The following is a 24,550-nucleotide window of genomic DNA, read 5'->3' on the forward strand; positions in this document are numbered from 1 at the left end:
TTAATGTCAAGCCCTGGTAACATGTCAACAGAAATGAACAATATTGCCTGCACAATTTTGCTAATGGTACTCAAAAGATGATTTTTGCTACTTGTTCAAATTATTTATTTAAAAATGAGCTGAAACAACACAATTCTTGAGATATTTTTGGGACAACTTAATTGTTTTATGTTCAATCTACTTAACCGTTAATGGTTAAATTTATCCATTTGTGATGGGACAAAATGGATGAATTTTGTGGAAGATTATTTCTTGCTTTTTTTTTTTTTTTTTTTTTTTTTTTACAATGTAGAGACACTTTTTTTTTCCGAACTTAGGCTTCGTCCGAAACAGCCTACTACTCAGTAGGTACTGCATTTGAATTTACTACTCTACTGTTAGAAAAGTATGTTCTAATACAGTATGAATGTGAGCAGTATGAATGGAACTCATTTTGTCATGATCACCCGTGTCAGTTGCATTGTTTTACTCCCTTTCATGAATTCTCTCGTGGTCCATCGTGGGATAGCATTGCATCACTTCAGAATCTCGCCGGAGGTAGTAGGTCATCCAGGTACTGGAGGTTCTCGCATACTATTTTTCCAAGTCTATGAATTTGGACATGCTACTTAGTTCGCATGCTGTTTTTAGCGTACTATATAGTATGGAAGGATGCGATTTCAGATGCAGCCTTAGATTTTCACTTGGTAGACAGCAAAACAGACTAATAACCCTGACCTAGTGATATGTGGGCAATAAAATATCTTGTTTGAACTAGTAAGAACACTTTGGGTTTGGCGACATGCTGTAGATATCTTGAATTAATTATCTGTATAGATACCCAGCAGGCACACAACATCATGAGACGCTAATATGAGGTTTGATTTAGGTCGAGATGTCAGGTGACCAAAAATCAATGTCTAGCCAGCGTCTAATGACAATGTTATTTTAATGTCCAACAGCGATGTCAAATTACAGGTACGTTGATATTTGGTTGATTTTAGGTTGTCTTGGAAAGTGACCAAAGTCCAACGTCTGAAAGATGTCATAGTGGTAATGTCCACACAACGTCAAGGTGTAACATGATTAGACGTTGATATTTGGTTGGTTTTAGGTTGGTTGTTGGACATTGACGTTGGGTTCTGACGTCAACCCAATTTTCATTTCCAAACAAAATTCAACTACCCCACGATGTTGGAATACAATGTAAATAGGACGTCATGTTGATGTCCTGTGCCTGCAGGGTAATAATCAGTATTTGTTTTGCATTTTCTCCATTTCTGCCTAATGTTGTGTAGTTAAACAGTGCTTTTTATTTTGTAGGTTAGGTTAGACATTATGCTAAAAGAAACGGGTAAAGTCACATGAAATTCTATTAGCGTAACAATACAATCTAGAAACTACAAACAGTTGCGGAACTGTCTGCTGTATGTGTAAATGTGGTTGCTTTTGACTAAGAAATCCGCTTCAAACTCTAACAGTTAACTATCTTATGGGTTATTTTAAAGCCTTTAACATAAAGCATAACTCATGTTTGGGGCAAATTGGATTATTCACTTTCCCTGCAGCTGCTCACTCTTTGACCTCCACTGAAGTCAAGTGAGTATTGTTAAGTATGGTTTTACCCATTCTCAAAATTGGTCCTCTGCATTTGACTCATCCTAGTGAGCGCGCGCACACACACACACACACACATACACTCACACACCTGGAGCAGTGGACAGGCATTGGTTCCAACACCTGGGCAGCAATAATAGCTCATTTCCACTGAGCGGTACAGTTCTATACAGTACAGTATGGTAGTGTACTGTACCTCCTTTTTTGGCATCCTAAGGGTACCTAGACTTGCTGTTTAACACTATTGTTTTGCAGAAAATCATCACCAGCACATACAACAAAACAAGGGAACAACAACACAGGTGGAAAGTGCAAGAGGTGACGCTGATTCTTTTTATTTGTGTACACTTGTTGAGCATCTGAAATTATGAATTTGCAAAAGATGCAATGTGGTTCTATTAGTTAATACAGGTACTAGTAAGGGTACTATTGACAGTGGAAATGCAAGCTTTATCAGGGTGACTCATATAAAACCATACTGTATTGACCTGAACCGTACCACTCTGTGGAAATGAGGCATTAGGGGTTTAGGGCACCTCAGTTGGGTATCAAAGGTGGGAGAAAGCACTGTTCATTTACTCCTTCCAATTACTCCTTCAATTTCTTTCATATTAGGAATCAAACATGCAATCTTTGCATTACAAGTCTGACTCTCTGACCATTAGGCCACAACTGCACACAACTATTTTTTTCCAATGCACTGCTTGCATTAAATACTATTCTTTAAATAAGTTGTACAATTCTGTAAATTCCAGAAACAATCATAACAAGCAATCAATAAATTACAGCAAAGCAATCAAAAAAATCACGCTTACTCATTCAATCACTCACTACGGTCTGTGAAACCAGTGTTTTTTTTTTATAGGTCCTGTGCCTTGTGTTATCTTAAATAGCCATGATTACATCAAATAAATGAAATTAGACATGTCTATTTATATATTGATATGTCTGGAGCAGTCAGATGTGGCAAACAGTATGTCTACATATACAGTTATGTGAAGGTTAGGACAGCCTTTGAAGTTTCAAGTCCTCCATATCAAGTAAGTGATAAGTGTAGAAGTAATCATCAGCAGAATTGTTTGCAGTTTGTTGGTTTGGAGCTTTCAGGTGTGTGCACCAATAATAGGATTAATTTTAATACAATTAAGACAATACTCTGATTAAGAGTCTACCATGTAAACTGATTTATGACTAATTTATTCAGATTAGGGTCATAATCGAACTAAACAAAATTGGATTAAGACATGTGGAGTGCTGATTTTAGTCGCATTATTGAAGTGCAGTACAGCCATGTAAATACGGCAATCAAACTGTTACCGTCGTGTAGGCTTTTCACCACATTTTGCGACAGGATATTTCATTTCTGAGGGACTGATGAGAACACACTGAAAATGATGAATATAAAGCGTTACTTTTAAATGTGGATCTACAGGTGTCTGAATCATAGGTTAGCCATGACTTTTCTACCTTGACTTTATTCATGACTTTGTGTGAGATGTCATGTGATGGTTTAATCTGAGGTTTTATCTTACAAGTTTTAAGACCTGCAAGTACTAGAGCGGGGTAAGTATTGAACACGTCATGTTTTTTTTTTTTTCCTGGGAATAATATTTCTAAGGGAGCTGTTAAGATGGAATTTATTCAGACAATACAAAAATATAAATAAAACAAAATAAATTTAAAAAAATTTGCTTTGTGTAATAACAATAAAATGACACCAGGAGAAAGTTCTGAACTGCTGAAGCATATTTAATACATAATATAAAAGGCTTTTTTGGTAATGGCAGCTTAAAGATGCCTCTCATATGGAAAATGAAGTCACATGCATTGCTCAGGTGGGAGTTTTTTTCACAGACTTCAACAGTGTGTAAAAATCTTAATGGTTCTGTGGATCTCGTCTATCAAATCTGATCTTTAATTTGTATTCTCTATTGGATTCAAGTCAGGTGATTGGCTGGGCCATTCTACAGCTTGATTTTCTTTCTCTGAAAGCATTTGAGAGTTTCCTTGGCTGTGTTTTGGATCATTGTCTTGCTGTAATGTCCACCCTGGTTTCATCTTCATCATCCTGCTAATGTAGATGTTGGACTGAAGCAGCTAATAATAATTTACACTGACGATGGTCAGAGGGTTGCTGAATAACTACTGAGAGATTTCAGCTGCTGTCTGGGCTTTCACTGCCTTTCTACACCTTCCTTTCTTCATGTGTTCAACACTTTTTCCCAGCGTCATTTCATTTTATTACACATAACTTCATTTGTAAACTAATTACATATGTTTTCTTTGCATATATGGATTTATTTAGTTGTTATCAACATCCGGTGAACATTTCAAGTCAACGACACTTTTAGAAATACGTTTTCTCAGACAAATGGTGACATGTTCAATACTTACTTCCCCTACTTCATTGTTGTTTTCTATTATTATACCATGACATTCAATAGGGTATGCAAACTTTTCCACAGGACTATATATGCTTACAACCACTCCAAATACCTTAGCAACTGTATAGCAACACCTTGGAAACCACTCACTATATCCTGCCATCATGATAAGGTTTTTTTGTATGTTTATCATTACAAAATGTTACAATCCGCAGAATGATGATAAGATTTCAAATTTGTGCCTCCAACAGTGGACACATTGGGGTTGACTGGCTGCCAAAATAACCAATTTGCGATGATTAAATATGACTGCTTTTATTTGTAAGAAATTGATAACGGTAAACAAACACTATGTGCTCAGTGTAGGAGGAAAAATGAATTGTACTTGCCTTGTGGATTTTGCCCGACAGCCTGACAATAGGAGACGAGAAGTTAATCAAAACATTTCAGCACGGAAGAAATGCAAGCCAACTTCTGACAGAATTTAACATTATTATTTCCTTTGATCTTCCAGGAAAGAACAACACCTCCTCTCTTCGGTAAACTGCTGGTATCTGGTTTTGAACCAGACTCGGAGAGAAAGCAGGGATCACGCCACACTGAACGACATCTACATCAATAATGTGATCGTTCGCCTGGCTCAGATCAGCGAGGATGTCATCCGGCTCTTTAAAAAGGTCTGTATACTTGACACCCTTCTCTCATGTGTTAAATACCACTCATAATATAATGCGCACTTTCAGCTAACAGAAGTCCCTGTGCTAAAGAGGTCACATTAAGATTTATACACTTAAAACTTATGCAGAATTTCAGAGTCCACTCGATGAGGAGATATTCTCTGTAGTCTAAAGCCGAGGTTGTAGTTTTTTCTTCCTTTTTATCTTGAAATTGTAGATGTGATGTGAAAAAATCCCAAATTTGATTAATTCTCTCCCAATCCATGCCCAAGACCTGGTTAAGGTTCATTAGTACACCGTGAAACCCAACAGTCAATTTTATCAAATGAAATTCAATTCACCTTTATTTGTATAGCGCTTTTAAAATGTAGTTCAGTGTTGTTCATAATCACTACTGAGAGTCCAAACACTGAAGAGCAAATCCATCAGCAGCCCCACAACATTCTGACACTTGATGACACTTGAATACTCAGAAAAGTCACGTGGCTGAGAATGAGCTTTTTACAGTGTCTGCTTTTACGGTATTGTTGTGTTTGTGTGTTTACATAGATGAAGATGACCACTGTGTAAATACACAGTACAGTTACAATCGTATTGCCACATTAGATCGTTATGATGACATAAAATATGCCTTCAGTGATTTCCTGAAAATAAATACCAAAAAATAGCCCAACTGAAATAACTACAGCAGTCGCGATCATCTGATCTCATATGAAGCAAGAGATTGCGATGACATATGATGACGTGTGCAGGTGCTTTAGTGCTGTCCCAATTCTTAGGGGTAAATTTTGAAGCCCTTCCCCTTAACCCTCGGTTGTAAGGGCCAAGGGGAAGGGGTACAAAAATAGAATTGGGATTGGGCCAAAACAAGGGTAGGGGTAAGGGTAAGGCATAAAGGGTAGTCTAAGATTAAAGCGCCACCCAATGGTCAAAAACTACAGCTGCATTTTTCAGATAAAGAAGTGGTGGGGGGGGACACAATGAACTATAGCCAACTGTAAGATTTATATGTTTTTTTTCCTTCCAAAATCAGCAATTTCATTTTATCTTGTGTAGATGGCTTCAAATTTAATAGACTAAATGGCTCAAACTTCTTTGTTTTTGTAAAGGCATAAAGTTCTTGCAGTAGGCCTATATTGGCAGCATTGAACTTTTCCATAATGTGGTTAACCGTAACACCCACCACTGCTCCAAAATCATTATGTATTCTTTCACACAGCCAGGTGACTTCATACATTAGCATGCATTTCTTGGCAGATGTTTTTTTTTCTTAGCACAGCAACGTCTACCTCCTACCTTCTTGCTTGGCCATTTGTATTGAAATTTGAAATGCCTGCAGACGGCGTGTATACGAACAAAATGAACGGGCATGTGTAAACGCACGCCCTCTCGCAGTGTGACTCTAGCCTATTTATGCAAGTCCTCTCCAAGTTAAAGTCACGCTGTGGTGAGGAGTGCCGCCACTGGCTGTATTCTCCGTGCTGTGATTTCTGGGATGTATGAGTTGGAGCGCTGTCAACACATAGCCCAGATTCCTGCGGTGTAATCCAAACACTACTAGCGTGTTTACACCTGGCTGCTTTTCCTGGAGGTGAGGCCCTGTGCTTCCAGCCGCCATTCATAGGAGAGCGCTTCAGCAGGGCGACTGTGAACCAATAAAACACACCCTGCCAAAGTGTTAATTGCTTGCAGCGAGTGTACTCAAGGTCACCTGAGATGCTCTTCTCTGCCTGGATGTAAGCTTGAAGGCTGCTGGGATGCGACAGGGTCAGTTTTAGTCATTTATAAACAAATAGGGATGCAAATAATTACATACAGCTATGGAATTAATTAAAGGGATGGTTCACACACATATGAAGATTGGCTGTTTCTCAATTCCAAGGATGCAGAGAATGGACTTGTGTTCTTGTGGAGGGTGGTCTTGCTAAGTTACTTCAGAAGAACGAGCTCGGAAACTGCATCCTGTAAGAAATTAGATGATGCGTTCTTTTATTAAATTATTTAAAAATTACAGCATTTATACAATGATTTATCGATTTTTGTTTATTGTTTCAATACAGTTGAAGTCAGAATTATTAGCCCCCCATTGAATTTTTTTTCTTTTTTAAATATTTCCCAAATGATGTGTAACAGAGCAAGGAAAATTTCACAGTATGTCTGATAATATTTTTTCTTCTGGAGAAAGTCTTATTTGTTTCATTTTGGCTAGAATAAAAGCAGTTTTAATTTTTTTAAACACCATTTTAGGGTCAATATTATTAGCCCCTTTAAACAATTTTTTTTCTACTGTCTACAGAACAAACCATCATGATACAATAACTTGCCTAATTACCCTAACCTGTCTAGTTAACCTAATTAAAACAGTTAAGCCCCATTTAAATGTCACTTTAAGCTGTATGGAAGTGTCTTGAAAAATATCTAGTAAAAAATTATTTACTGTCGTCATGGCAAAGATGAAATAAATCTGTTATTAGAAGTGAGTTATTAAAACTGTTATGTTTAGAAATATGATGAAAAAATCTTCTCCGTTAAACAGAAATTGGGGAAAAAATACTATTTTTAGTTGGTTGTTAAACAATTGTTAGGGTGTTCCGCTGTTGCTATGGTTTTTAGTTGGTTGTTAAACAATTGTTAGGGTGTTCTGCTGTTGCTATGGTTTTTAGTTGGTTGTTAAACAATTGTTAGGGTATTCCGCTGTTGCTATGGTTTTTAGTTGGTTGTTAAACAATTGTTATGGTGTTCTGCTGTTGCTATGGTTTTTGGTTTGTTGTTATGCAGTTGTTGTGGTGTTCTGCTGTTCCTATGGTTTTTAGTTGGTTGTTAAACAATTGTTAGGGTGTTCTGCTGTTGCTATGGTTTTTAGTTGGTTGTTAAACAATTGTTAGGGTGTTCCGCTGTTGCTATGGTTTTTAGCTGGTTGTTAAACAATTGTTAGGGTGTTCCGCTGTTGCTATGGTTTTTAGTTGGTTGTTATGCAGTTGTTGGGGTGTTCTGCTGTTGCTATGGTTTTTAGTTGGTTGTTATGCAATTGTTGGGGTGTTCTGCCATTACTAGAGTTTCCTTAGTGCTTGTTATGCAATTGTTTGGATGTTCTCCTGTTGCTATGGTTATTAGTTTGTTGTTATGCAGTTGTTCGGTCATTCTGCTGTTACTAGGGTTTCCTGAGTGCTTGTTATGCAATTGTTAGGATGTTCTGCTGTTGCTGTGGTTTTTAGTTAGTTGTTATACAGTTCTTAAGTTATTGTGCTGTTGCTAGGGTTACCTGAATGTTTGTTATGCAATTGTTAGGGTGTTCAGCTGTTGCAATGGTTTTTGGTTGGTTGTTATGCAGTTGTTGTGGTGTTCTGCTATTGCTATGGTTTTTAGTTGGTTTTTATGCAGTTGTTTGCTTGTTCTGGAGTTGTGTAATAAAAATAACTAAATAAATTAATTATTGGGTGGCACGGTGGTGCAGTGGGTAGCACAATTGCCTCACAGAAAGAAGGTCGCAGGTTTGAGCCTCGGCTGGGTGAGTTGGCGTTTTTGTAGGGAGTTTGCTTGTTCCCTCCGTGTTCGTGTGGGTTTCCTCCATGTGCTCCGGTTTCCCCCACAGTCCAAACACATGTGCTATAGGGGAATTAGATGGGCTAAATTGGCCCTAGTGTATGTGTGTGAATGCAAGGGTGTATGGGTGCTTCTCAGTGTTGGGTTGCGGCTGGAAGGGCATCCGCTGCATAAAACATATGCTGGATAAGTTGGCAGTTCATTCCGCTGTGGCGACCCCTGATTAATAAAGGGACTAAGCTGAAAAGAAAATGAATGAATGAATTATCAGAAAAAAATTTATTCTTAACTTGGTATATATTTTTCAAAAACATACAAGTAAGTATCAGCAGTATTTCACCGCGTTTTTTTTACTGCTGCAGTCATCAATCATCAGTTTTCCTATGAATATCTGTATGTATTTGGAGGCCTTTTATAGTTCATGGTAATGTGATGTTATTTTTTGAGGACATTTTTGTTTACCTTTTGCACTTCCAACTGTACAAATGTTAAAATACGAGTCCTAAAAGCAAAATCCATGTAGCAGCATGAGTCCTGCTGTCTGGAATGATAATGAATATCCTTCCTCAGGCTCTTATTTGAACTCTTTCTTTAATTATGTGTTTGGAGCTTTCCGTGGCAGTTAGCAAAAACTAACAGCAGTCAAAGAATGTGAGATGAGAAACAAGCACCTGAGGTCAGCGAAACATTTCTCCGCTGGCTCGAAGATGAGGATGAATGAGCAGCAAAGACAGCTGGGAAACATGTACTGTAGCTTGATGGCATTTGAAGAGTCTTACGCCGCTGTTACTGGAGGCAGGAGACTGCAGTGTGTCAGTGCTTTTGGCTCTTTCATAATGTTGCATCAGAGCTTCCACTGAGAGCTGCTGCTGGATGGGAATGTGTTGAATGCAGTATTACTGATTCTCCATCCCCAGAAGGCTCTTAAATAATGCCTGATGTGGCTCAAAAAGCACGCGTTTGCTCTTGGGTAGTGGAGGCGATCAGGGGAAAAAGGGGACACCTCATTATCTTACACGATAAAATGTCATATTCTGCATTTTTAATGTACTTATTAGTTATTTATTTCTTTTACACTGAATGTTTGACCAAGGCGTTTATCAGAGATATATCGGATTCTGTATGTATGTATGTTTTATATATTTTTACTTGATCTTTAATGTAAAAAGGATTACTTGAGTAAATCTTTAATAACACAATTTAATTTTGAATGCATAAAACCACTGATTATTCTTGAATGTAAATTAAGCAAATTGAACATATCTTAAAATGAATGTACATGCTGTTTTGCGTTGATTTAAGTTTTAAAATTTGATTTTAGATATATTTTAAAGGGGTGGTCCACTGCGATATCATATTTTAAACTTTAATTCGTGTGTAATGTAGCTGTGTGAACATAAACAACATCCCTAAATGTAATACGATCAAAGTTCGGTGCAAAGAGAGACATTGGCTTTTACAGAGTTAGCCTAGCAAAGCCTACAGTGAATGAAGTTTGGGGACTACAAAAAAAGATACATCCAGGTTAATGAGATCATATACCCTTCAGGTTATGCAGATAAACCCCACACAGCGAAGGGGCGTGGCCAGAGGTGCTGTAATATTATAGCAGCGAAAGCTAAAATGCTGTCCAAACGGTGCTATTTACGCAGAGTGTAATGGGAATGGGCGCTGACAACTGAAGTGCTGATCGAAATGCAGGGTTTATTAAACAGAGAATGGCCAGGAAAGCAACGGTCAACACAGGGGCAAACAGATGTATACAGGCCATCCAGGGTTGTGGTCAATACACAGGTGAATGGTCAGTACAGGCTGGAAGCAAGCAATGTAAACAAACAAACAAGGCGAGGGTCAAAACTGACAGGACAAGGCAAGTGAAACGCGTCGTAATGTTCACAAAACAGTTAAACAAGACTCAGCACTGATGTGTGTGTGTGAGCTGTATTTAAAGTCCATTTAATCAGTCCTTGACTATCCTCCAGTTGTGAGTGTGTGTGTGCAATCAGCAGAATCCGGAACAGGTGCATGTGAGCGGTGCATGACTGGATCTTGAAGTCCATATACCTTGTAGTCCATATATTTATTTGTAGTTTTTTAGCGAACTGCGTGTTTAGCAAAGATCTGCAGCCGCTAGATCATTGGTGATTGTGACACAGAGCTTGTTCTGTTTCTGTTTTTGGACTTCCAAAGGACACAACACAAAGAGAGAAGTGCGTACAATTTAATTTTAATTATGTTCAAGAGAATTATAGAAAAGATATAGCTAGGATTTGACAAAGACAGCTTCCAGAATCTCTCCCAGTTCAGTGCTGGATTCGCCTAAAAACTCCTCAAAGAAGGAGCAGCTCCAACCATAATAGAAGAAGCTGTGGATTGTGAGCCTCAACCTGTAAGTGTTCAAAATTGATCTATTACAAGCACAGTTTCTAGTGTTAATGGTATGTTGTAGCGAGGATGTAAACAAGGATGTAAATAACAGGAAATGCTGTTTGCCACCATTAAAAATTTAGCTACAAATTCATATTTATCTGTAAAAAGAAATCCTGTAAACAGCCACAATCTTCACCAGCGCTGCAGTGTCTCTCTATGCAGCTTTCCCTGCTTTCTATGTCTCTAATAACTGGCAAAAAATATGTGAACGTTTCATATTACTGGCACATGCTTACTTTGAATATATGTAAAAGACACTTGTCTGATTTTATTTTAGAGAGCAGGCATGAGGTTTAGCTTTGTCTTCTTCATTTACTGTCTGATGCCGGCTCAAACTGATATGGCTAACAGTTACACTGACTGACAATATTTACAAAGCAGAGGCAAAGTGTGTGGTAGTAGCGGCATGGTGCTTCCTGGTGATGTGGAGCTGATCTGCGAATCACAGCACATTTTGTTAGCTGACCAATCAGAGCCTCTTGAGGGCGGGGCTTTCAGAGGAACTAGGAAATATGCTAGTCGTTTTCATGTTAGCTGAGTAGCTGTATATAATCAAAGTAAGATATATGAAAAAATAATGTGATTTTGAATATTGAACATGTATTGCTCATCTGTAAAGACAAACTGAGAATTTCCGAGTTAACTATAACGTTTTTATATTTTTATACACACAATTTCTATGCTTTTATTAAAAAACATTTCAGCAATTGTATTAACTTTAGTAATTTATTTTTACTTTTTATTACTTAAACTTTTACATTTATTGTTATAAGAAATAAGCAAGAACACAAACAAGTCTCCTGAGCATGTTACCTAAAAACAAAATCAATATATGCATGCAATATTGTCATTTTTGTATCCCATAAGCATGAATGATTAGTGCAGTCTGGTTACAGGGATACGTGTGTAAGTGTATGTACACATTCATGTGTGGGGAGAGATTATTTTATATCCATGAGCACATAACAATCTGCTGTAGCCTTTATTGATCACTCAGATTTATCCTACATTATGCTTCACAATAAAGGACACTGAAGGGCTACCGATCAAATTTATTCGAGGAGACTGTGAGGTCAAGCTCACATGCTATTGGTGTATTGTTAAATACGACAGTTCTCTGTTGCATCAAAATATTACAAAACATGCTTTTTATCCAAGGACAGATTAGTCCGCCCTTGGCATGTCGTGTGGTGAATATTTATATTTAGTATTTATTTTAACATTAGTTAGTTTTCATTTTATTTATTATGTGTCTTTTACTTTTATTTTCTGTTTATATGTTTGTGGGAGGGGCGGCACGGTGGCTCAGTGGTTAGGACTGTCGCCTCACAGGCTAAGGTCGCTGGTTTTAGTCCCAGATGGGTCAGTTGGTATTTCTGTGTGGAGTTTGCATGTTCTCCCCATGTTGGCGTGGGTTTACTCCAGGTGCTCCGGTTTCCCCCACAGTCAAAGGCATGCACTATTATAGTGAATTGAATAAATTAAATTGGTCTTAGCCTATGAGTGCATGTGTAAATGTGAGAGTGAATGGGTGTTTCCCAGTACTGGGTTGCAGCTGTAAGGGCATCTGCTGTGTAAAACATATTCTGGAATAGTTGGTGGTTCATTCCGCAGTGGTGACCTCTGAAAATAGACACTAAGCCGAAGGAAAATGAATGCTATGAATGAATGTTTTTGGGAAGAGAGAGAACCCTTGTAGATCTTTTCCATTTTTATACTTCTATATATTTAATTTCTTATTTGTTTCGTTTTTCCAGAAATTTTACAGAAATCGATACTCTTGTATCAATAAAGTTGCATTTATTTAACTTGGTTTTAATTAGCATATATGTATATATAATGTATAATTAATAATAGCAATATTTAATTTTTGTATTCAATTTTTGCGTTTATGAAATAGTAAATGGTTCATTTACAAGTGTGGAGTCCCGTGTAGGAATAATTTTAATGTAATTTTCCATTACATTCAAATTATTCATTCATTCATTCACTTTCTTTTCGGCTTAGTCCCTTTATTAATTCGGGTTCGCCACAGCGGAATAAACTGCCAACTTATCCAGCACATGTTTTACGCAGCGGATGCCCTTCCGCCCGCAACCCATCTCTGGGAAACATCCATACACACTCTAGACAATTTAGCCTACCCAATTCACTTGCACCGCATGTCTTTGGACTGTGGGGGAAACCGGAGCACCCGGAGGAAACCCACGCGAACGCAGGGAGAACATGCAATCTCCACACAGAAACGCCAACTGACCTAGCCGAGGCTCGAACCAGTGACCTTTGTGCTGTGAGGCGACAGCACTACCTACTGCGTCACTGCATCGCCCATTCAAATTATTATTTACATTTAAATATTTGTTTACAGAAGATGCAAGAAATGCACTGTTTAAAATATAATTTACAGGATACACTTCTTTTATTTATAAGAGATACTGCTTATTTTCCAATTTTAATATGAACAACATTGACAATAATTGATTTTTTTTCCAAAAGTGCAAGTTCTTTATTTTCACTTTTTTATAAGAAAAGTGACTGTTGGTTTTAGGAAATGTGTGCTTTAATTTCAGCTGTTCAATGTTGATTTTCAAAAAATAACCATAGATAGTGTGTGTTTCCTTCAATTATTTTAAAATCAGGTAATGCACCCTTTATTCAGAAATCTCTCACTTGTAATAAGTAAGCATATTTACTGTTCAAAACTATGGGGGCAATTTTTTTTATTAATAAATAAAATAATCGTTTATTAATAGTAATCGAGTAAAAAAAAATGAGATTTTGATGTTAGGCCAAGTTGCCAGGTCCTAGTGTATTGTTTGGTCATCAGACTTTTTTGAGGAAGTATATACTGTAATATAACATTCTGCGCAGAGCTTTTCTGAACTGTTGACAAGAAAGGTAATGCTTCTACCTGTAGATTCTGGAGGCCTGGAACTTTACCAAAAATTGTGTGTGTGTGTGTCTCAGCCAGTCTCTGTTTTCTTGTGCCTCATGACAAACCTGCGCTTGCAGTGAACAATTTCAAGCTTCCCTGGAGTTCTTGCCCTCCTGTTTCTGCCAGATTGTCTCACTTTAGAGTTAAATGCAATACATTCTCTCATTTTCAGTTCAGAGCTGTGTGTGTGTGAGCAGGAATTATGCTGTGTGGGAGTAGGTAGACTTGTGTTCTTTCCCTTGTTTATAGCATTATTAAATGATTGTTTTTTTGTTACCACAGAAATGCATAAGCAGTTTTCAGTGTCTCAGTCTGGATCTGAATTCTCCTGCTCTCTGTCTGAAGCACTGCTTACACAAATGCAGGAAATGTTGCTGCAGAAGTTTTACTTGGGGGGGCCTCCCAGGTACACTGTAAAAAAATGCTGGGTTCCACACACTTCCTACATGTTGACCCAATACAAATCGATTAACTTAACGTAATAGTTTTTACAAATTTAAGTGGCTTGAACATAAAAGATTTAAGTTGTCCCAAAGACACCTTAAGAATTGTATTGTTTCAACTCATTTTAAATAAGTAGATTGAACAAGCAGCAGAATTTTTTGAGTGTATATTAACAGCCGCTCAAGTATATTTAGTGACAAATATTATTTTTACTATTATTATCATCGTCCTTTTATACTTTTTTGAATCCGCCCAATATAACCGAACATCCGTGATCTATTAAGTAGTATAAAATCGTCTCTCGATTTCCTGTTTCGTTCTGTGAGCGTGAGACCTGTCAACACTTCCGCAGGTAATCTCATGTGCTCTGCAGAGACTCACAGAGATGCACTTTTTTGGGGCTTAAATTCATCTTTTTATTTAAGGCTACTTACGCTTGGCTTCACAGCTGACGTGAGTCGTGAGAGCGAGAGAAACATAACATAATTCATTCTTGAATCTAAACGACTCAGAAAAACTTTACTATATACTCTGAGAGGTCGAAATGACTGGTCTAAACTGGCTGCAAAATATATGTAATGGTTAATCAATGCATTTGCTTGGGCTGGGCGATTAATCGGAAAGTAATAGAAATCAACATTCAGAACCTATAATCGATCAAATTTTTCTAGGATGTTTTTTTCAATTACTTTTCCTGCATTTCATGTAACCCCCACTCTGTTAAAGGCTGTGGCTTTACTTTTATCAGCTTCCTTAAGCAATTATTTCACTTGTCTACAGAACAAACCATCATTATACAATGATTTGCCTAATTAACCTAGTTAAGCCTTAAAATGTCACTTTAAGCTGAATGCTTGTATCTTGAAAAATATCTAGTAAAATATTATTTACTGTCATCATGGCAAAGATAAAAGAAATCAGTTATTAGAAATTAGTTATTAAAACTATTATGTTTAGAAACGGGTTAAAAAAAATCTCTCCGTTAAACAGAAACTGGGGGGGGGGGGGGGGGGGAATATACATGGGGGGCTAATAATTCTGATTTTAACTGTAAATTGTAGTATGGCTTTAAAATAATTCTCCATTATAATGTATTACTTTCTTGAACCTGCAAAGTTGTTTGACTAATGTGTGACCCATTTTGTGTTGTTTCAGAGTAAAGAAATTGGCATTCAGATGCACGAGGAGCTGGTGAAAGTGACGAACGAGCTGTACACTGTGAGTATAATGTCTCTCAATCTCTCTCTTTATTTCGTCCTCCTCTGGGTTCTTCTGGCTGTGCGTCTGAATGGAGCTCTCGCCCGCTGTGTCCTGCCATTCACCATAGAAACACAGACTCTCAGGCCAAGAACAAAAACAGTTTGGCTGCGTGACAGTTTGGACAAGAAAGAAACTGTTGCTTCACATAGTTTCTATTAAAGTATGGGAAAACTGAATCAAAGGATTTGTGTTTAAGTAGTGGTGCTGTTTACTATAGGGGTTGTAAATGGGAAAATTGAAAATTGTGATATTTTCTGTTTATAAGCTTCGTAGAAAAAAATAACTTTTAGGATTTTCTTAATACAAACCTCCTAACAATTTGCATGAGTAAAATTTAAGTAAATGTAAGCAAACTAATCCTTCATCAAATAAAAGTAAACTAATTTTAAATCAAGTACAATTAAATTTTCAATTTAATGTCAAATTTACTTAATGTTTAAACTAAGACACACTAACCCAGTTTTATAACCCAACTAACACTAAATAACTGAATTATAAGTTAATTAATTATAATTAATTTTGAATCTAGATTTATTTTATATACATAATTTTTTTGATGTATTCTATTTGTAAAAAATGTTGCTTTGATAAAATTAAGTTAATCTTATTAGTTACAGTATATTTTAGTAGAATTTTAATTTATTTTTCAAATATAGTTTCACTTTAATTTAGTTGTATCAATTTACACTACTCATTTTGTTTATTCATTCTAGGACTGGGCCGATAAAGATATCATATCGAATCGCGATAAAGTTTATGTTTATATCGACATTTTTACTCGATATTGATCAATGCAAAGAGCCAATCACACAGCAGACATGCAACAATAGGAATCTGTAATTGTGTTGATATTATCATGAGATACGTCACTCAGTATTGTTTAGCGAGCTTGCTTCACTTTACCGCCGTATTAGCTGTTAAATTGATGTTTATTTTAATGATGAATATTTTTACAGTTTCAATTAAGTAAAACATTTATTTTAAAATAATTCTGTAATTGTTTTTTTTTAGAAAATGCAATAAGTATTTTTGTTTGTGTACACTGTAAAAAAAAATCATAAATTTACAAGCTGGGGTGCCAAAAATAAAAAAGAAAGTAAAATAATGGTCGTTAAATTACAGAAATTTCCTTAAATTTAATTTTCTGGTACATTTTGGTAATTTAACATCCGTTATTTTACGGTAATTTTTTGTAATTTAATGGGCTTTATTTTACAGTAAATTTCTGTAATTAAATGGCCTTTATTTTACAGTAAATTTCTGTAATTTAATGGCCTTTATTTTACAGTCAATTTTGTAATTTATTGGCCTTTATTTTACGGTACATTTCTGTAATGTAATGGCCTTTATTTTACAGTAAATTTCTGTTATTTAATGGCCTTTATTTTACAGTAAATTTCTGTTATTTAATGGCCTTTATTTTACGGTACATTTCTGTAATTTAATGGCCTTTATTTTACAGTAAATTTCTGTTATTTAATGGCCTTTATTTTACGGTACATCTCTGTAATTTAATGGCCTTTATTTTATTTTTTTTCTGGCATCCCAGCTGGCAGAAAAAAATTGTAAATTCATGAATTTTTTTTACAATGTACTGTATATATACTGTCCTCGACAGTTCTTCACAAAATTATATTTTATATTATATCATTAGTATATTATAGAAAATCGGAATCTCTATAAACTCAGAGTAATGTGTAACTGTTTTTGTTAATAAACAATATTTAAAAATGTTATTTAATGAAGCGACTAATCTTTTTAGCTTCAGTCATTGTTGGGATACTCTTTTAATACTGGAAGCATTAACAACTTATAACGAAATATATATTGTTAGTCAATTTGGAAAAGAATTTTCGAGATTGCGGGCGTCACGGTGGCGCAGTGGTTAGCACGATCACCTCACAGCAAGAAGGTTGCTGGTTCGAGCCTCAGCTGGGTCAGTTGACATTTTTGTGTGGAGTTTGCATGTTCTCCCTGTGTTCGCGTGGGTTTCCTCCGGGTGCTCCGGTTTCCCCCACAAGTCCAAAGACATGCGCTATAGGTGAATTTGGTTAGCTAAATTGTCCGTAGTGTATGTGTGTGAATGAGAGTGTATGGATGTTTCCCAGTGATGGGTTGCAGCTGGAAGGGCATCCGTTGCGTAAAACATATGCTGCATAAGTTGGCGGTTCATTTTGCTTGTTTGCTGATTAATAAAAGGACCAAGCCGAAAAGAAATGAATGAATGAATTATCGAGATTGTATTTATGCCATATCACCCAGCCCTAATTCATTCTAATGAGTTGTTTTCCCCATGACATAAACAGATTTGACGTTTTGTGACAATACGATTAAAATGTACTTCATTTTATTAGGTTTATTTGCAATAATTAGAAAAGATATTTAAGTATTACAAATAAACAGACAAATATTGGTCTTTCCACTCACACTTTAAAAAAATTCTTGCTGTCTAAACTTTTTTAGTTGAATTGAATTAGCTTTCCTAGTCATCTCAACTTACTTCAGTGAAACTGACAAAAATATTACATTAAACTTGACTAACCTATTGAAATAAGTAGCATATACACATTTGTTGTCATGACTTTTTTCATATCATTTTTTACAACAGTTCATTTATTAATTGAAGTAAATGTGTAAATATTTAAATGTCTGATTAGGAAATTTTACTCATAATTGACATTTAATGTTGCAATATAGAAATGATGACAATAAATTTATTCGATTTTACACCAGAAAGTCATTTTTTTCAGTGCATCTTAAAAATCGCGTCCACATTACATACATATTTTCTTCAAAATCAGTGTCATTAGGATCCGAAATCATTCTTTGATTAATTCCATCTCTGCAGTTTCTCTTACGTTGATGTTTTCTCCTAAAACAAGTTGCATGATCTTTCTTTTGGCCTTGTGTTTTTCTGTCTGGATGAAGTTTATGCTGTGTCTGCAGAAGAGCAGTCTGAGATTAATGTTGTCACTCCTAACAGGACATCAGAGGAAGATTATTCTCCATCGTTTTTCCTTGTCCAGATGTCCTTTTGCATCTTTATGCAGGCGGCATAGTAAAATATTTCCCATTTGTCTGGACTCCTCTTGACTATGGCTATAAATTATAGTAGACTTGGGCCAAACATGGTCAAAAACAAAGTCTCTTTTCTTCATTATGTTGACTGCGTTATACTGAACATAAGTACAGCATGATTCAAGTAACATTTTCTTAAAAGGGGACCTATTATGCTCCTTAATCCAAGATGTAAAATAAGTCTCTGATGTCCATTGAGTGTGTATGTGAAGTTTCAGCTCAAAATACCACACAAATAATATTTTATTACTCTTTAAAACTGTCGCTTTTGTCAGTGCCAGTGGTGTAGTGGTTAGTGTGTCGACACATGCACTTCGGCGCTCACGGCGACCCGAGTTTGATTCCAGCCTCGTGGTCCTGTGCCAATCCTACCACTCTCTCTCTTCCCCTTGCTTTCCTGTCAACAATCTCTACTGTCCTATCCATTACATTAAAGGTGAAAACCCTGAAATTATAAAAAAAAAAAAAAAAAAAAAAACTGTCCCTTTTATGCTGCATTCACACCAGGCACGGATAAAGCATCAATCGCGAGTGGTTTACATGTTAAGTCAATCAAGACGTGAATAGATATCCTGCAGCGTGATACAAACAAATAATGAGTCAATGCGAATGACACGATTTGCACGAATGAAGTGGCGCAAGTTGAGCGTTTTGCACGATTAACGCGATTGACATGCATATTGCACGTTTCGTGCGAATCGCTTGAGTTGAAAAATCGGAACTTCAACAGACATTCGCGCTGCGTTAACCAATCTGGAGCTGTCTATTGTGGGGGCGTGATTATAACGTAGCGCCTGTTGTTGGTGTCCGGTGGGAAACTCTTCTTGCCGACACCAGACACCAGTTCATCAAACTGGGCTTGGCTCAGTCGGAAGCACCGCTGAACACCTCTATCATCCAGGTACAGTTTCTAGAGGAGTTTAAGAGCTCACAGAGCTGGGTGCTTCTCTGATTGGATCTAGAGGCGCTTAATGAATTGAAGCTGTTTATCAGCCTTACTAAAGCACATTAAGCACAGGTATTCTCTCAATAAAATCCATGTTAGCCATTTAGCAACGAAGCTAGAGTCGCTGGGCAGACAGAAGCCATGCCCATGACGTGAATCCGCATCTATTGTGAAGTGAATTTGACGCACGCATGAAGCAGATTTGACAAATAAATCGCGGCTAAATAGACGCGTGAACATTTTGAGTTCACCTGCTTCATTCACGCGTCTATTTAGCCGCGATTTATTTGTGCATTCCACGTCTGGTATGAACACATCATTATAGGCTTTGATCCTAATTGTGCCATTTTGGTGACTGTCGCTTTAAATTCCAATGAGATTTTGCTCTTTTCAAGGGAGGACGGAGCTACAAATGCTTTGTGTCAGCATAGTGGCAGAGTCAAAAACAGGACGAACTTAATATGCTAATGAGGGAGAGATTGTCACTTATGGGTGGGGCTTTCCCTTCTGATGATGCGTACAAAAGGAGAATGTCAATCAAATTGTTTCTGCAGATGGTTTATATGAAGTAGTGTGATTATATAAAAAATACAATTAATAACATTTTACTATTAGACCTTTATTCACTCACTGTTGCCACACACCTGTGCTTAAACCCCTTATGAAAGTGATTTTAGCATAAAAGGTTCCCTTAAAAAAACTATCTCATCTAAAATGTCTCAACATTTCATTATTTTTTTTTTTTTTACAAAAATAACAGAATGTATACATACTGTAAAAGATCAATACAGCAGTTCAGATTTTTATAATCCACTGTTTGTGTCAGTTTTGGCTTTAGAAGCAAAGATAAAACATGATTGGACACAGCAGAATCGGAGCATTCAAGAAAAATCTAGTATTAGAAACTAGTACTGACAAACTACAGGGAATTCAATACGGAATAACTAAACAGTACATACTACTGTGAAAGCGCAGTCCCATAACAGTGTTTGTGTGAGTGTTACATTTTGTCAGTGATCTACTGACAATGCTTGACTTAAATAGCGCAGGCACAGCAGCTCATTTTCATTATGTTTAATAAAGTGCATAAATCAGCACAATTAGGTCACAAACAAGGAGAGTTAAGGATGATAAGGTGCTCTAAGGAGTCCCGATAATGTAATCTACTAACAACACATGTGCAAACTAGGTCAAGACATGCTTTTTTGTTAAGAAAGCTGGAAAACCATTCACTTCCATGGTATTTGTTTTTTTTTACTATGGATGTCAGTGGTTACCAGCTTTCTTTAAAATATCTTTCGATTGTGTTCAACAGAATAAAGACAATAATAAAGGTTTGGAACAACTGAAGGATGAGTAAATGAGGACAGAATTTTCTGTTTTGTGTGAACTAACCCTTTAAATTATGGTAGAAATACCATTTAACATAGTACAGTAAATCACATTCCATGATTGACTTAAATACTCTCCTTCTGTAAATTCAGTAGGATTCAGTATACTAAACACATCCAGATAAAAGTACCCAAACTTACCACTTACAACCTTAAATTTTTCCCATTCCAGTGCTTGCGTCTTGTGCTTTTCACCTCAGAAAAAATAGCCCTTCAGGACTAGTAGTATGTTCTGATTTCCTCTTTAATGTAGTCTAGAGTGTTTCACATACAATGTTTTTAATGTGATGCACCATCATTTGGTCACATTTTTGTTGCTATTATTTTTATCATTGGCTTATACAGTAGTCTACTTACTAAGTTTACAAATATTTTCATTAAAATCATAGTTCCTTGAATTAAAAAAGACAATAAACGGTGGCAAAACATAATGTAGGAATTAATTAATAGTATGAAAAAACCAAAATCACCCACCCTTAAAATTTAGCATTAAAAAAGCTTAAAATGTAAATATGCTCTACCTATCGTAAAGATCTGAAAGTTAAAGGGACAGTTCACTCAAAAATGAAAATGTAGTCACCATTTACACTCCCTCAAGTGGTTCCAAACCTTTGAGTTTCTTTATTTGTTGAACACAAAGGAATATATTTTGAAGAAGCTGAAAACCTGTAACCATTGGCTTTCATAGCAGGGAGATCAAACAGTGTGTAAGTCAATGGTTACAGGTTCCCAGCTTTCTTCAAAATGTCTCATTTTTGTGTTTAATAGAAGAAAAAGCCAAACAGGTTTTGATATTGATCGTGAATTGATAATAAATATTTAGTTTTGGGTGAAGTATCCCTTTTAAATCCTTACGGGCACACGCGCAATGTTTATGAATCAGGTAGACAATGTTTCTTCCTTTAAATCATAGAAATGCACACATATGCGGTTTGGGATCTGGCGCTCTGACGCTGATGTGTTTCAAGGTCACTGACAGGGCGTATAATGTATCGCTGGAGAAGACAAGGGAGAGGATCATTATCCTTTCACTGCCACCCTTCCTCTTTTCTCTGTTTTCCTCAAATAGAGCCTGTCAGGATACTGAATCCCTGCAGAAAGGTCTAAATTACTAGGATCTGCATCATTGTGGTCACAAAATATTTCATATGTAATTCCTCTGCTAAGGAGACCAGAAATGTGAGATTTTGGCTGAAGTATTAGAATATAGGTTGTGTGCTCAATTCCATATTAATATTCAGGGATTATATCCTGTCATACATATTTAAAGCAAGACTTATTTGATGACATATTGAGAGATTCTACACTGTAAAAATGCAGGGTTTCACACACTTCATTCATTTTGTTCAAGTTAATGTAACAAATTTAAGTCGATTGAACATAAAAATGGTCCAACCCCCCCGAAAAAAATATCTTCAGAATTGCGTTGTTTCAGCTCATTTTAAATAAGTTGTATGACCAAACAGCAAAAATCTTTTTTTTTGTGTGTGTTTAAGGATTACAGTGTGGGAAAAATATCAGTGAATGACAATAATACACTTTTGTATACAGTATGACAGCTAGGGTTGTGCAATTAATTGAAATTCAGTTTCGATTTCAATTTCGGCTTCTAACGATTATGAAAAAACATGAATCAAGATAAAACTATTATTGCATCATATACTGCCCCTTTCCAGGTGTACACATTTGTTGCTTGTACACTTTTGCAGCGTGGTATGTGCATCATTCATTGATGTACATTCGAATCATTCATATTTTTAAAAGCACGAAAGAGATCGCATGCTGTTGTGTGTGTGCACTCAGCCTCAGAGACGAGCAGAGCACACACATCTAAAGTCATCTTATTGTGAGCGCTTTAATTGTCAAATACATGCAAATTTGTGTAAACGAAGTGTTTAGTGATTATTCATATTAACACTCATTTATGTAATAAACAAACAAGTTGAGAATCAAAAGACACGTCAAAGTGAAACCATAAATCAGAACTGCACTGCTCTTAAAGTGACAGTGCGCAATATTCCTGCTGCCGAATTGTTTAATCATTAATCAAACAACAAAAGGACAAAATCACTCACTGCTCTTGACTCAAGGACTTTTGTAGCTGTAATAAAAAAAAAATTTTCTTACAGTGAAGATGCTTAAAGCACAGTTTGTTTGATGTTTTTATTCTATTGTATTTATTTCCCTTTCCTTATTTACGTATATATACAGTTGATGTCAGAATTATTAGCCTTCCTGAATTATTAGCCCCCCTTTATATTTTCCCCCCAATTTTTGTTTAACGGGACAGAACATTTTTTTCAACACATTTCTAAACATAATATTTTTAATAACTGATTTCTAATAACGGATTTCTTTTATCTTTTTCTTGATGACAGTAAATAATATTTGACTAGATATTTTTCAAGATACAAGCATTCAGCTTAAAGTGCAATTTAAAGGCTTAATTAGGGTACTTAGGCAAGTTAGGGTAATTAGGCAAATGATTGCATAACAGTAGTTTCTTCTGCAGACGATCAAAAAAAATACTGCTTAATGGGGTTAAATTTATTGATCTTAAAATAGTTTTAAAAATATTTAAACCTGCTTTTATCTTAGCCAAAATAAAATAAATCACTTTCTCCAGAAAAAAAAAATATTAGAGAAAATACAGTGAAAAATTTCTTTCTCTGTTCAACATCATTTTGGAAATATTTAATAAAAAAATAAATTACAGGAGGGTGAATAGTTTTGACTTCAACTGTATATCGTTTTGATTAAGCGTGATTACAATTATGACCAAAATAATCGTGATTATGATTTTTCCCATAATTGAGCAGCTCTAATGACAGGTTGTCATTTCTGCAATATTTGTTACGCTGGCGAAGAAACATTATTTTGCAATGTGAATGAGAAAATCACGTGTATATATACAGTAGACCATCTAATTAGTCCATTTAATCAGTGAGAACGAGCTACAGCTGTGTCTATGTGTGAATGTTCGGTGTTCTGTTGATTTGTCCTAACTTGTCAGATTGTCCTACCTCCTATTCAAAAACTAGGTAGCACATTTTGATGAAGTAATATGTTATCCATCAGATATTGCTACCAGTGTAAATTTTAATGTGGAGCAGTGTGATATGAAGCTGTAATATTTACGCTAACCTTCCTAATTCCCAACCCCACCCTCAGAACCATTCAAATACAGTGTTGGTATAATCTGAAGGGTAGAACAAAATGTCAGGACACCTGTTTATCATCAGCTGTTGCAGAAGTTGATAGGCGCAAATAGTTCTGGGAGTTGTAGTTCGTTCAGAATACCGGAAGTACATTTCAGCAGAGAAAACACAGTTGGCGATCACAACAGATTAGTTACAAAGATTATCTGAAACATCAAAGTAGATACTTTGCTTGCAGTTAATATTAATTAATAGCTAATTCTTGAACTACTAATTTAATGTTTGACCTGTTCACTTTAGGCAGTACACTGAGGATTTTGCTTAGCAGTGTTATATCGCACATTGTGAGACACTTTGCAAACCTCTGCATTAAGAAGGCTTGATAGTGGATAGTATCTTGCTTCTGATCTTAATATACAACTTGACATTAATATTGAAAGAGAGCCTGCACTAGAAGCTTTCAGTATTGATTCCTCTGCCTCCTGTTTGTGGTTTGAGTAATGTTTTATATTCACAACATAGAATAAGAAAAAATGAATGTAATACTTAAGTTCTGTGCATTAAGAGATTTCACCAATGTTTTTGCATATTAGGGTGACCAATATATATATTTTAAACCACAAATATGAATTAATTTATCTTTATTTCCACTGGAAAACTTTACATGTTAACACATTGTTTGCTGTTTTTATAATGAACAGTACTGTG

General features: G+C 36.0%; 1 protein-coding gene across 2 annotated transcripts in view; it reads left to right on the plus strand.

The window, feature by feature from the left end:
- srgap3 (SLIT-ROBO Rho GTPase activating protein 3) overlaps positions 1–24,550 on the plus strand; it is a 182,979-nt gene that overhangs the window by 64,825 nt on the left and 93,604 nt on the right. For both annotated transcript variants that reach the window (XM_056460338.1, XM_056460339.1), the window contains exons 3-4: positions 4,495–4,657; positions 15,165–15,227. In XM_056460338.1, the coding sequence (XP_056316313.1) occupies positions 4,495–4,657; positions 15,165–15,227 (226 nt within the window). The remainder of the gene's footprint in view (positions 1–4,494; positions 4,658–15,164; positions 15,228–24,550) is intronic.

The sequence above is a fragment of the Danio aesculapii genome, chromosome 6 (assembly GCF_903798145.1).
Source record: "Danio aesculapii chromosome 6, fDanAes4.1, whole genome shotgun sequence".
Lineage (NCBI taxonomy): Eukaryota > Metazoa > Chordata > Actinopteri > Cypriniformes > Danionidae > Danio > Danio aesculapii.